Source organism: Bufo gargarizans, chromosome 5, assembly GCF_014858855.1.
Source record: "Bufo gargarizans isolate SCDJY-AF-19 chromosome 5, ASM1485885v1, whole genome shotgun sequence".
NCBI classification, from domain to species: domain Eukaryota; kingdom Metazoa; phylum Chordata; class Amphibia; order Anura; family Bufonidae; genus Bufo; species Bufo gargarizans.
The window spans coordinates 328,589,622-328,603,182 of record NC_058084.1 but is presented as its reverse complement, the minus strand read 5'-3'; the positions used below and the strand labels follow the sequence as shown (position 1 = coordinate 328,603,182).

The following is a 13,561-nucleotide window of genomic DNA, read 5'->3' as shown; positions in this document are numbered from 1 at the left end:
CTTTCACGTCTCGCTTGTGTGAAAGGGGACTAACTCCCAGCATCCTCTGTCTGGGCTTTGTGGGATTTTTAAATAGCTGAAAAGTGTTTGGGAATTTTTTAACAGCTCGAGTCACAGGTTGGAGAGCACTGTTCTAATGTAAGTAACCTATATACGAATGTGTTATGAATGAATTGATGGGAATTTTACTGCTGTAAACCTATTCAATTTCTCTCTTTTGTTACAGTTTGTCTTTCTGTCCTTTTGGGCTTTGTATTCCTATGACAGACAACTGGTTTACCCTGAAGGCCTAGATAAAGTCATTCCTCAATGGCTTAATCATGCTGTGGTAAGAACGATTCAGCGTGCCTTATTTTACAGTTTCCACCAACTAAAATGGTGTAGGCTAATATGGCCACAGTTGGATTTATAATGTTGGTTCAAAGAAGTTCAAAACTTTGGGGCTCACTGAACCTTACTAATAATGTCCTGCAGGATCAGGAGCAGACATGAACAATGAGCAGAGGTCTCCTGTGAAAATAGTATACAAGGGCCCCTTATTCTCATACAGTTCAACATAGAACACTCCTCTTGTGTCTCCATATCAATGTATCTGAAATTGTAAGCTCTGTCCTTTATATGCAGTGGGTAGCTACTTTTAAGGTGTCATTGACCCTCCAATCTACTGTGCCTTTGTGTAACTGCAATGGTTGCACACATGGTATATCTGTCTATGACTAGCAGGAGATATACAGTATATATATCTGTAATCAACGCAGGCTAAGGTATCAGGCCCTGGCCTAGATGGAAGATAGCCTGAAATTTAAAGTGGTTCTCCGGGAATGATTTAAAATGGCCGCAAGCAATCAGGACCGCTTGCCTCCACTTGCAGAGCTGCCTACGGGGTTAGGGGGCGAAGCCAAACTACACTACAATACATAGTGATGATGTGATCCTGCCAATGATATGTCATTATGAATGAGTAGCCTGACAGGAACGCTCACCAATGTGAAGTATATGCAAGTGAAGCCCACAGTGTAGTGAGGCCCTCATACTCCTAGGCAGCTATGCAAGTGGGAAGTAACCGGTCCTGCTCACAATGTAGGACAGGTTGCTAGCAGCCATATTAAATAATTCCTGGTTAACCCCTTTAAGAGGTTTTTTAGAATGAGAAATGTTTTTTTTTTTTTTCAATTATCCAAAAAAAGAGAAAAACACATCCACATGCTATGCATTGGTCTATCACTGCTTCTCAGCACAATTAACATCGCTTCTCAGAGTAATAAATAGTATACAGCCCCCTGACATACATACTGTATGTGAGGGATTGGTATAGGTTTTGATCAAAATACATAAGCCCAGGCCAGGGTTGCCTCCTCTAATTGTACCTACTTTAATTTGGCGTAGCACCAAGCAGCAACTCCAGCCGCTGCAGCACTGCACCAGCAGGCGGCAGGACCTAGCAGTCAAACAGCACCCCTGCTGCTAGATAAAGCCACCCTGGCACTGGGCCCACCAACCCGCCAGCATGGCACCACAGGAACAGTGGCAACTATGCAGTACCGCACTGAACGGATGTCAAAAGCTCACCTTTCCATGTTCTCTCAGGAACTCCAACGGAGAACTGGTAATTTATTTAACCTTATGCAGTCTCCTGCTAATTAAAATGCCTCCAATGCCTCATGTATGTTATGTAGATTATGGCTTGGTATACCATTATTTACACAGAGCAACTATATGAATTGTGCTGAGAAGCAGTTATAGATCAATGCATGATATGGAGATGTGCCATCCATGCTTTTTTCGCTTTTTTTTTTTTACCAGGGTCTGTCTCTTTCCCATGGTATCAGCACTCCTTCCAGTTGCCCTAAGTGATTTCAATACCTACTAGGCCTCAGTTTGTAGTTTATGAGACCACATGAAAAAGTGAGATTTTGATATCTGTTCACATGGTACGGTGCTGCATGGTGGCTGTTGTTGTTGGTGCTGTTCCTGTGGATTGGTGCTGCCCAGTGCCAAAGGAGGCTAAGTCTGAAACTGCTGTTGGACAACTGGGTCGCTCCACCTGCTGGCGTAGCGTTGCAGCAGTTGCCATATGGTAGCGGCCACCTTGGCGTGGTGAGTGGGCCTATGCATTTAACTCAAAACGTATACTAATGCCTTATGTACATTATGTAGATTAGGGCTTGCTATACTATTATTTATGCTGAGAAGTGATATGAATTGTGCTGAGAAACAATAATAGATCAATGCATGGCATAGAGATGTGGAATCCATGCTTTTTTCTCTTTTTTTCTTTAGTTTTTAGTTTCAATAACTACACTCTTGCCCATGGTTGTGCCTGGTGTAGCAGCTCATCCCAATTCAAGTGGATGAGGCTGAACTGCAGTACCCAACGCACCCAATGAACAAGAGTCCCTGTTTCTGGGGGGGGGGAAAATCCAGGGCAATCCTGTTTTGTTTGGTAAAATTGCCATAGAGTGCTATAATACCACTTATCATTTGAATTAATAGGGCTGGGGGTTGTATCAATGAGTTGACAGAGATGTAACAGATCTCATCCATATTTTGCAGATGCTTTTCTTTTTGATCCCTGCATGGGAGGTTTTACTGTTCCCACCTTATTTGTTTATCCAACAACCTGTTGAACCAGATGCAGAACACTTTTATTTTATTGGCATGTTTCGAAAGGGTGTGCAGCTAGGAATCCATATAGTCAGGTAGACAGATATACTTAGCTACATTGTGGAAAAATGTATGTTCTTCAACAGGAACATAAATGAAAGCAGTGAACTGGAACGAGAAGTTACTTACATCTGAATGCGCAAGTAATTTTAACTTCCATCTCTTTAATTCCTTCACACTAGATAAACACTGCCACAAATCCAGATTTTTTATTTATTTTTATGGAGAGCACTTGAGTCTATCTTTTATATAAGTATCTAATACCAGGACAAATGAGAACATTTTTCTACAGCAATATTTTCATATTGTGACATTTAGAGAAATCTATTCAAGTGAATAAGTAGTCCTCTGCAAATGGCAGATAAAGTTTTCTAAGACTGTGAATAATCATGTAAAAGAGCAAAAGTCATTGGGATTTTGCACTTAAATAGCCATCCAAATAGTGGAAAAAACTGAAAGAGTTATAATGAGAAATATATGACTGTCCATCACAGCGCTACATATCTCGTCAACATAAATCATTTACGTAAATACTCTTAAAGGGGTTGTCTGGTTTCAGTAATAAACCAGACAAAACTGGGAAATAGGCTGCAATAAAGGAGAGAAATGTCCTTAGTTAGCGTATCTAGTGCCATCCTTCAGTTCTTCCAGCAGGCCCGGCTGCAGCAGTGACGTTGCATGAAGAACACATGACTGCTGCAGCCAATCACTGGCCCAAAAGATGTACCCTTTAAAATGGATGTCTCAAACAGACTTTCATTGTCCGATTGGTAGAGGGCTAAGGGCATTAAAGGGTTTCTGTCATCAGAAATAACGTTATGTAGCTGACTGACATTAGCGATGTGCTAATGTCAGCAGTACATAACAGCATGCTTTATAACTCCCTGCCTGCTGCCGTTCTCTTAAATAAAGACTTTTGAAATATGCTAATGAGCCTCTAGGTACTACTGGAGTGTTGCTTCAGCTCGGTCTACTCACCCTTTGGCACGCCCAGGTCCCGTTGATTGACTGTCGAGTTCTCCTCGTCGTCACGTAAATCCCACGCCTGCACTGTCCCGTTTAGTATTCGGCGCAGGCGCAGTGAGTGAAGGACGCGCTCCTGCTGCCAGCTTACTCACTGCGCCTGCGCCGAAGGAAGGAAGCCGGCACCAGGAGCTATAATACGACACCGTAGAAATATATAGATCCACCTGTACCTTTCATAGTGTTTATTTTTTACAAGCATTGTTGGCGTTTTATTTAAATTTATTACATACGCAACATGCATTTTTCTGCCATTATTTATGCCCTGTAAAGAAGCCTATTGGCGAAATGTGATAAAAACATCATACCAAGAGAAAAAGCAGAAACAAAATCTCCAAACGCCACAAACAAAATCACTTGGTTTGTAGTGCATTTAAGATTTCTCTATAGACTGTAAAGAAATATCTAGAAAATGCTCAGAAACAACATAGTTTGCCATGAAAAGTATTTTCACTAGTAGTTAGACAGCCTAAACTTACACTAGTCAAGTTAACAACACCTACTAGTAGGCTTACTTTACACCAAAACATTTCTGCCAAAATTCTTGTGCACAATGTCACATTTTAACCAATGCACCCTATATACAATATATAACTTTGATACTGGTGTTTTCCGGCATAAATGCCAGGTCTCACCCAGAAAAAAAATATGGTGCATGCACTAAAACACTTGATAATAAATGTGGCGCATGACATATGAACCAGCACTCTAGAATTCTGGTTCTGTTTGATTAGTAAATCTGGTGTTTTTGTTTTAAACACTGGCCCATATGGTCACCACTAGAGATGTCGCGAACATAAAATTTTCCGTTCGCGAACGGCAAACGCGAATTTCCGCAAATGTTTGCGAACGTGCGAACCGGGCGAACCGCAATAGACTTCAATAGGAAGGCGAATTTAAAAACCCACAGGGACTCTTTGTGGCCACAATAGTGATGGAAAAGTTGTTTCAAGGGGACTAACACCTGGACTGTGGCATGCCGGAGGGGGATCCATGGCAAAACTCCCATGGAAAATTACGTAGTTGACGCAGAGTGTGGTAAGTTGAAATCGCAATGCGATTTATAGAACTTGAATTAATCGCATTGCGATTTCAACTTTCTCAAATCCGACAGTACATTCTAGCATGGAGCCGTTCCCATGGTGATGGGGACGCTCCATGAGCACGGAAGACGGCAGAAGTTCTAAGTTGAAATCGCACTGCGATTTATAGAACTTGAATTAATCGCATTGCGATTTCAATTTAGAGCTTCTGCCGACTTACGTGCTCATGGAGCGTCCCCATCACCATGGGAACGGCTCCATGCTAGAATGTACTGTCGGATTTGAGAAAGTTGTAATCGCAATGTGATTAATACAGGTTATATTAATCGCATTGCGAATTCAACTTAGAGCTGCTGGGTTCCTAATAGTTGTATTGCTAGAATATAACGAAGATTGAGAATATAGTGCTATATTCGTTATATTCGTCAATTCTAGCAATACAACCATTAGGAACTTACCTTGCATTCGCTAGCTTGAATTTGCAATGCGATTAATGTAACCTGCGTTATTCGCATTGCGATTACAACTTAGATCTGAGTTCCTAATGGTTTTATTGCTAGAATTGACAATGAATATAGCACTATATTCTCAATCTTCGTTATATTCTATCAATATAACCATTAGGAACCCAGCTCTAAGTTGTAATCGCAATGCGATTAATATAACCTGTATTAATCGCATCGCGATTACAACTTTGTGACACTGCAGCTTCAGAATTAATCTAAGATGGATGCTGTCCTTGCTTTTTCATAGGCGGTGGGAGGGTCTGGGAGGGAGGGGCTGCTGCTGATTGGCTGGAATGTGTCTGCTGACTGTGAGGTACAGGGTCAAAGTTTGCTCAATGATGAAGTATAGGAGGCGGACCGAACATCGCATATGTTCGCCCGCCGCGGTGAACGCGAACATGCGATATTCGCCGGGAACTGTTCGCCGGCTAATAGTTCGGGACATCTCTAGTCACCACATCTAGGCTGTACTAACTTATTACAAAATTACTTATTTTTATTATAGCTATAGCTTATAAACTGTAAAATTATGAGTTAATAATTTAAGTTAATTAAAGTAATGTGGGAACAAAAAGATATGTATTTGTTCTGATGCAGATTAATAGATATTTTAGATAAAGTCAATACCTGGGTGGCCATGTATGTTCTGGTGTTCTTAGCGGCACTGTAATAGCTGTTTCAAGTAACTGGGGATTTCCTGACTGTTTAGTCCTATTGCTTTCCAATGTGCCAGTATTAGGTCTCCGTTCATGAATCAATACTTAAGGGGGTTGTCCCACGAAAAATATTCTACAATTTTAAACCAGCACATAGATCTGAATGCTTTTGTAATTGCTTATAAGTAAAAATAATTTAGCATAGACATTGAGGTATTCAATAAAAGGTATCTGTATAGGGCCACCTGCAGTTTTTTTTTCTTTTCTTATTTATTTGTCTGGCTCACTGAGGTGGCCGCACATGCTCAGTTTAATCTTTTAACTGCCTCCTGAGCTTTGATAGGGAGAGAGCAGCAGCAGAATGGACACACCCCTGAACTACAGCAGAAAGGACACTCCACTTGAGCTGCCAGCTTTCAGTTTCCGTTATGCAGGAGAGGACTCGCCTGCATAACGGAAATGGACCGAATCCGTTTTGCAGCCCATAGACTTCTATTATGACAGAATGAATAACGGAATATGCATTCCGTCATAGAATTGCGTTATGGTCTGTTGTAACGGAATCTGTAATGCAATTCTGCTTTTACCGCCAAAGCGGGAACGAATTTCAAAATATGAAATTCGCTCATCTCTAATTGTCATGTACTTTATTATGTCTGATTTTCATTTTTTACTTTAGTCATGGGATAACCCCTTTAATGAGGTCCTGTAACCAGGAAATCCAGTGCAATCTGCAGGCAGTCTGTTATAGAGCAGGAGGAGAAGAGCAGATTGATATATAGTTTTGTAGTAAAAGAGTCTGTAAAACATGTAGGTTGTACATTTATACCTCTGGTATCTCATTGTTCACAGGGGAGGGAAGTGTTATGAGTATACACACAGATAATACTATCACCTCTCCTTGTACAACTAAAGTCAGGAAGAGCAGAAGTTTAAATGTATAAATTACAAAATTTACGGAATCTTTTTCCCTCTCTCTCTCTCTCTCTCTATATATATATATATATATATACAGTACAGACCAAAAGTTTGGACACACCTTCTCATTCAAAGAGTTTTCTTTATTTTCATGACTATGAAAATTGTAGATTCACACTGAAGGCATCAAAACTATGAATTAACACATGTGGAATTATATACATATTCTAGGTTCTTCAAAGTAGCCACCTTTTGCTTTGATTACTGCTTTGCACACTCTTGGCATTCTCTTGATGAGCTTCAAGAGGTAGTCACCTGAAATGGTCTTCCAACAGTCTTGAAGGAGTTCCCAGAGATGCTTAGCACTTGTTGGCCCTTTTGCCTTCACTCTGCGGTCCAGCTCACCCCAAACCATCTCGATTGGGTTCAGGTCCGGCGACTGTGGAGGCCAGGTCATCTGGCGCAGCACCCCATCACTCTCCTTCATGGTCAAATAGCCCTTACACAGCCTGGAGGTGTGTTTGGGGTCATTGTCCTGTTGAAAAATAAATGATGGTCCAACTAAACGCAAACCGGATGGAATAGCATGCCGCTGCAAGATGCTGTGGTAGCCATGCTGGTTCAGTATGCTTTCAATTTTGAATAAATCCCCAACAGTGTCACCAGCAAAGCACCCCCACACCATCACACCTCCTCCTCTATGCTTCACGGTGGGAACCAGGCATGTAGAGTCCATCCGTTCACCTTTTCTGTGTCGCACAAAGACACAGTGGTTGGAACCAAAGATCTCAAATTTGGACTCATCAGACCAAAGCACAGATTTCCACTGGTCTAATGTCCATTCCTTGTGTTCTTTAGCCCAAACAAGTCTCTTCTGCTTGTTGCCTGTCCTTAGCAGTGGTTTCCTAGCAGATATTCTACCATGAAGGCCTGATTCACACAGTCTCCTCTTAACAGTTATTCTAGAGATGAGTCTGCTGCAAAAACTCTGCGTGGCATTGACCTGGTCTCTAATCTGAGCTGCTGTTAACCTGCGATTTCTGAGGCTGGTGACTCAGATGAACTTATCCTCCGCAGCAGAGGTGACTCATGGTCTTCCTTTCCTGGGGCGGTCCGCATGTGAGCCAGTTTCTTTGTAGCGCTTGATGGTTTTTGTGACTGCACTTGGGGACACTTTAAAGTTTTCCCAATTTTTCGGACTGACTGACCTTCATTTCTTAAAGTAATGATGGCCACTAGTTTTTCTTTACTTAGCTGCTTTTTTCTTGCCATAATACAAATTCTAACAGTCTATTCAGTAGGACTATCAGCTGTGTATCCACCTGACTTCTCCACAACGCAACTGATGGTCCCAACCCCATTTATAAGGCAAGAAATCCCACTTATTAAACCTGACAGGGCACACCTGTGAAGTGAAAACCATTTCAGGTGACTACCTCTTGAAGCTCATTAAGAGAATGCCAAGAGTGTGCAAAGCAGTAATCAAATCAAAAGGTGGCTACTTTGAAGAACCTAGAATATGACATATTTTCAGTTGTTTCACACTTTTTTGTTATGTATATAATTCCACATGTGTTAATTCATAGTTTTGATGCCTTCAGTGTGAATCTACAATTTTCATAGTCATGAAAATAAAGAAAACTCTTTGAATGAGAAGGTGTGTCCAAACTTTTGGTCTGTACTGTATATACACATTGCTGCCCATAATTATTCATACCCCTGGCAAATTTTGACTTAAATTAACTCTTATTCAACCAGCAAGTAATTTTTTGACGGGAAATGACATGGGTGTCTCCCAAAATATAATAGGAGGCATTATTGCAGAAAAAAAAGCATTTCTCAGCTTTTATTTACATTTGAGCAAAAAGATGTTCCGCACTGTGGAAAATCTCAGAGGACGTGGTCGGAAGCCAAAAGTGACACCTATGCTGGCCAGGAGGATAGTTAGAGAGGTGAAAAAGAATCCAAGGATCACCACCAAGGCCATCCTGGTGAATCTGGGCTCTGCTGGTGGCAAAGTCTCAAGGCAGACAATCCAACGGACACTGCACACTGCAGGCTGCTGGGAGACAAAGGAGGACGCCACTTCTCCAGATAAGGCACACAGAAGCTCGCTTGGCCTTTGCAAAAAGCTAATCTGGACAAAGAAAAAGACTTCTGGTCTTCTGTGTTATGGTCAGATGAAACAAAAATTGAATTGTTTGGTCACAATGATCTTTCCTTCATTTGGCGTAAAAAAGGAGAAGCCTTCAACCCAAAGAACACCATCCCCACTGTCAAACATGGTGGTGGGAACCTAATGCTTTGGTGGTGTTTTTCAGCCAATGGACCAGGGAACCTAATCACAGTAAATGGCACCATGAAAAAAGAGCAATACATGAGGATTCTCAACGACAACATCAGGCAGTCTGCAGAGAAACTTGACCTTGGGCACCAGTGGACATTTCAGCCTGACAATGACCCAAAACACACTAAAAAAAGTGGTGAAGAAATGGTTAGCAGACAACAACATTAATGTTTTGGAGTGGCCCAGCCAGAGTCCAGACTTGAATCCAATTGAAAATCTGTGGATGGAGCTAAAGATCAGGGTGATGGCAAGAAGACCCTCCAACCTGAAAGATTTGGAGCTCATTGCTAAAGATGAATGGGTAAAAATACCTGTGGAGACATGCAAAAAGCTGGTCTGCAATTATAGGAAGCGTTTGATTGCTGTAATAGCCAATAAAGGCTTTTCTATTGATTATTGAGAAGGCTATGAATAATTTTGGACTGGACACTTTTTGCTCAAATGTAAATAAAAGCTGAGAAATGTTTTTTTTCCCCCACAATAATGCCTCTTGTACATGTCATTTCCCGTAAAAAAAATTGCTTGCTGGTTGAATAAAAGTAACTTTAAGTCAAAATTTACCTTAGGTATGAATAATTATGGGCAGCACTGTATATACACTGCCTGTCTAAAACAAATAATCGCCACCTGCATTTAACTAAGCAAATAGTTATGAGCCTTCTATTGGAAAATTACTGCATGGGCGATTATCTTTCAGCTGGCATTAAGTTATTTAACCCCAACTGGTGCAATGAGTTGCTTCTTATTTCTTAAACAACCATGTCGAAAGACACATCTCGTGGTCATGGAAAAGATGCTAGTCTGTTTTAGAAGGGTCAAATCATTGGCATGCATCAAGCAGAGAAAACATCTAAGGAGATTGCAGAAACTACTAAAATTGGGTTAAGAACTGTCCAACGCATTATTAAAAACTGGAAGGATAGTGGGGATCCATCGTATTTGTGGAAGAAATGTGGCGGGAAAAAAATCCTGAATGATCACTTAAACGTTTGGTGAAATCAAATCGAAGAAAAAAAACTGTAGAACTCAGGGCTATTTTTAATAGTGAAAGTAAGAGCATTTCCACACGCACAATGCAGAGTGAACTCAAGGGATTGGGACTGAACAACTGTGTAGCCATAAGAAAACCACTAATCAGTGAGGCAAACCAGAAAAAAAAAGCTTCAATTTGCTAGGGAGCATAAAGATTGGACTCTGGAGCAATGGAAGAAGGTCATGTGGTCTGATGAGTCCAGATTTACCCTGTTCCAGAGTGATGGGCACATCAGGGTAAGAAGAGAGGCAGATGAAGTGATGCACCCATCATGCCTAGTGCCTACTGTACAAGCCTGTGGGGGCAGTGCTATGATCTGGGGTTGCTGCAGTTGGTCAGGTCTGATAGGTTCAGCAACAGTATGTGCTCCAAGAATGAGGGCAGCTGACTACCTGAACATACTGAATGACCAGGTTATTCCATCAATGGATTTTTTCTTCCCTGATGGCATGGGCATATTCCAAGATGACAATGCCAGGATTTATTGGGCTCAAATTGTGAAAGAGTGGTTCAGGGAGTATGAGACATCATTTTCACGCATGAATTGGCCACCACAGAGTCCAGACCTTAACCCCATTGAGAATCTTTGGGATATGCTGGAGAAGGCTTTGCGCAGCAGTCAGATTCTACCATCATCAATTCAAGATATTGGTGAAAAATGAATGCAAAACTGGATGGAAATAAATCTTGTGACATTGCAGAAGCTTATCGAAACAATGCCACAGCGAATGCGTGCCGTAATCAAAGCTAAAGGCGGTCCAACAAAATATTAGTGTGCGTGACCTTTTTTTTTTTTTGGTGGCAACTTTTTTTTTTGGAACAGGCAGTGTATATAATATATATATATATATAATATATATATATATATATATATATATATATATATTGCATTGAAAAAGTATTCATGCCCATTGAACTTTTCCAACTTAAGTGTATTTTATTGGGATTTTATGTGATAGACCAACACAAAGTAGTAAGTATGTGTGAAGTGAACAGAAAATAAATCAAAATCTAAAAAGTGTGTTGTGCGCTTGTATTTAGCCACCTTTACTGTGATACTCCGAAATAAATTCCAGTGTCAACAATTTCCTTCAGAAATCACCTAATTAGTAAATAGAGTCCACCGATGTGTAATGTATTCTCTGTATAACTACAGCTGTTCTGTGAAGGCCTCAGAGGTTTTTTAGAGAACATAAGTGATCAAACAGCATCATGAAATGACTCTGTTTTTATATTATGCACCCCACTTCTTCCAGGTCTGCTTCTTTTTCTTGAAACACACAGTGAAGAGTGCATCCTCTGTCATGTGATGCTTGTGAGACAGACAGAACAATAAATAGAGAGAGATATGGAAAACAGTGAGAGACACAGTGAAAAACATACATATATACTGTAAGATTTGCAGACAGAAAGACTCAGATTGACAGACACAAAGTAATACAGACACAGACAAATACAGACAGACAGCTATGTAAAAGGCAGAAACATACAGCATCAAGACACAGAAAGCAGTTTGAAACAAGCAACAGATGAAGCTGTATATAGAGATCCACAGCCCAGGTGGGAGAATCTGTCCACAGGACAACTATAAGATCGACAGCTCGGGTGGGAGAATCTGTCCACAGGACAACTATAAGATCGACAGCTCGGGTGGGAGAATCTGTTAGTCGTGTACACAAATTTGGCCTTAATGGAAGAGTGATAAGAAGAAAGCCATTTCTGAAAGCAAGCCACAAGAAGTTCCATTTGCAGTTTGCCACATGTCATACAGGGGACACAGCAAACATGTGGAAGAAGGCCCTCTGGTCAGATGAGACCAAAATTGAACTTTTTGGCCTAAATGCAAAATGCTGTGTGTGGCAGAAAACTAACACTGCATATCACAGTAAACACACCACCCCCACTGTTAAACATGGTGGTGGAGAATCATGCTGTGGGGATGATTTTTTTCAGCAGGGACAGAGAAGCTGGGCAAAGTTGATGGGAAGATGGATGGAGCTAAATTCAGGGCAATGCTGGAGGAAAACCTGGTAGACGCTCACCTTCCAGCAGGACAACGACCCCAAATATACAGCCAGAGCTACAATGGAATGGTTTAGATCAAACAGTATTCATGTGTTAGAATGGGCCAGTCAACGTCCAGACCTAAATTCCATTGAGAATCTGTGGCAAGACTTGAATTTGCTGTTCACAGACGCTCTCCATCCAATCTGACTGATTTGCAAAGAAGAATGGGCAAAAATGTCTCCTTCTAGATGTGCAAAGCTGGTAGATACATACCCCAAAAGACTTGCAGCTGTAATTGCACTGAAAGGTGGTTCAACAAAGTATTGACTCAGGGGGCTGAATATAAATGCACACCACACTTTTCAGATTTTTATTTATTAAACATTTTGAAAACCATGTATTATCCCAATAAAATACATTTAAGGCTACTTTCACACTAGCGTTCGGCTGTCCGCTCGTGAGCTCCGTTTGAAGGGGCTCACGAGCGGACCCGAACGCTTCCGTCCAGCCCTGATGCAGTCTGAATGGATGCGGATCCGCTCAGACTGCATCAGTCTGGCGGCGTTCAGCCTCCGCTCCGCTCGCCTCCGCACGGACAGGCGGACAGCTGAACGCTGCTTGCAGCGTTCGGGTGTCCGCCTGGCCGTGCAGAGGCGTGCGGATCCGTCCAGACTTACAATGTAAGTCAATGGGGACGGATCCGTTTGAAGATGCCACAATATGGCTCAATCTTCAAGCGGATCCGTCCCCCATTGACTTTACATTGAAAGTCTGGACGGATCCGTACGAGGCTATTTTCACACTTAGCTTTTATATGCCAAAATAATGCAGACGGATCCGTTCTGAACGGAGCCTCCGTCTGCATTATTATGATCGGATCCGTTCAGAACGGATCCGATCGAACGCTAGTGTGAAAGTAGCCTAAGTTTGTGGGTGAAATGTGAAAAAATGTGGAAAAGTTAAAGGGGTATAAATACTTTTTCAAAGCTCTATCTATCTATCTAAAATGAAAAAATGGCAACGCTGGATAAACATGGAAAAAATAATAGCAGAGGTGAAAGCCAAATTGGACTAGGATTATCGTCCAAATACACAAAATAAAAAATCATCAGTACTCCCATCAAGTAAAAATAAGAGCAAATTTATTCACCCATGTGGATGCGACGTTTCGGCTCAAAAACTAGAGCCGTTCTCAAGCAACTTGTAAGCATGTGTTCAACATATTTAAACATAAAGTGCAAATAATCAATCATTAATAGATATGATTCCATAAAAAAGGGGAATTACAAAGTGTACAGAGAATCAATAGAAATACATAATTGTGTAAGTAAAATCTTATTGTTCCATAATTATATTAACACATA

General features: G+C 41.2%; 1 protein-coding gene across 1 annotated transcript in view; it reads left to right on the top strand.

Annotated features, from left to right (window-relative positions):
* Positions 1–13,561, top strand: part of LOC122939442 (androgen-dependent TFPI-regulating protein-like) — a 112,602-nt gene that overhangs the window by 22,709 nt on the left and 76,332 nt on the right. The window contains exon 3 of the mRNA XM_044295511.1: positions 227–328. Within this exon, the coding sequence (XP_044151446.1) occupies positions 227–328 (102 nt within the window). The remainder of the gene's footprint in view (positions 1–226; positions 329–13,561) is intronic.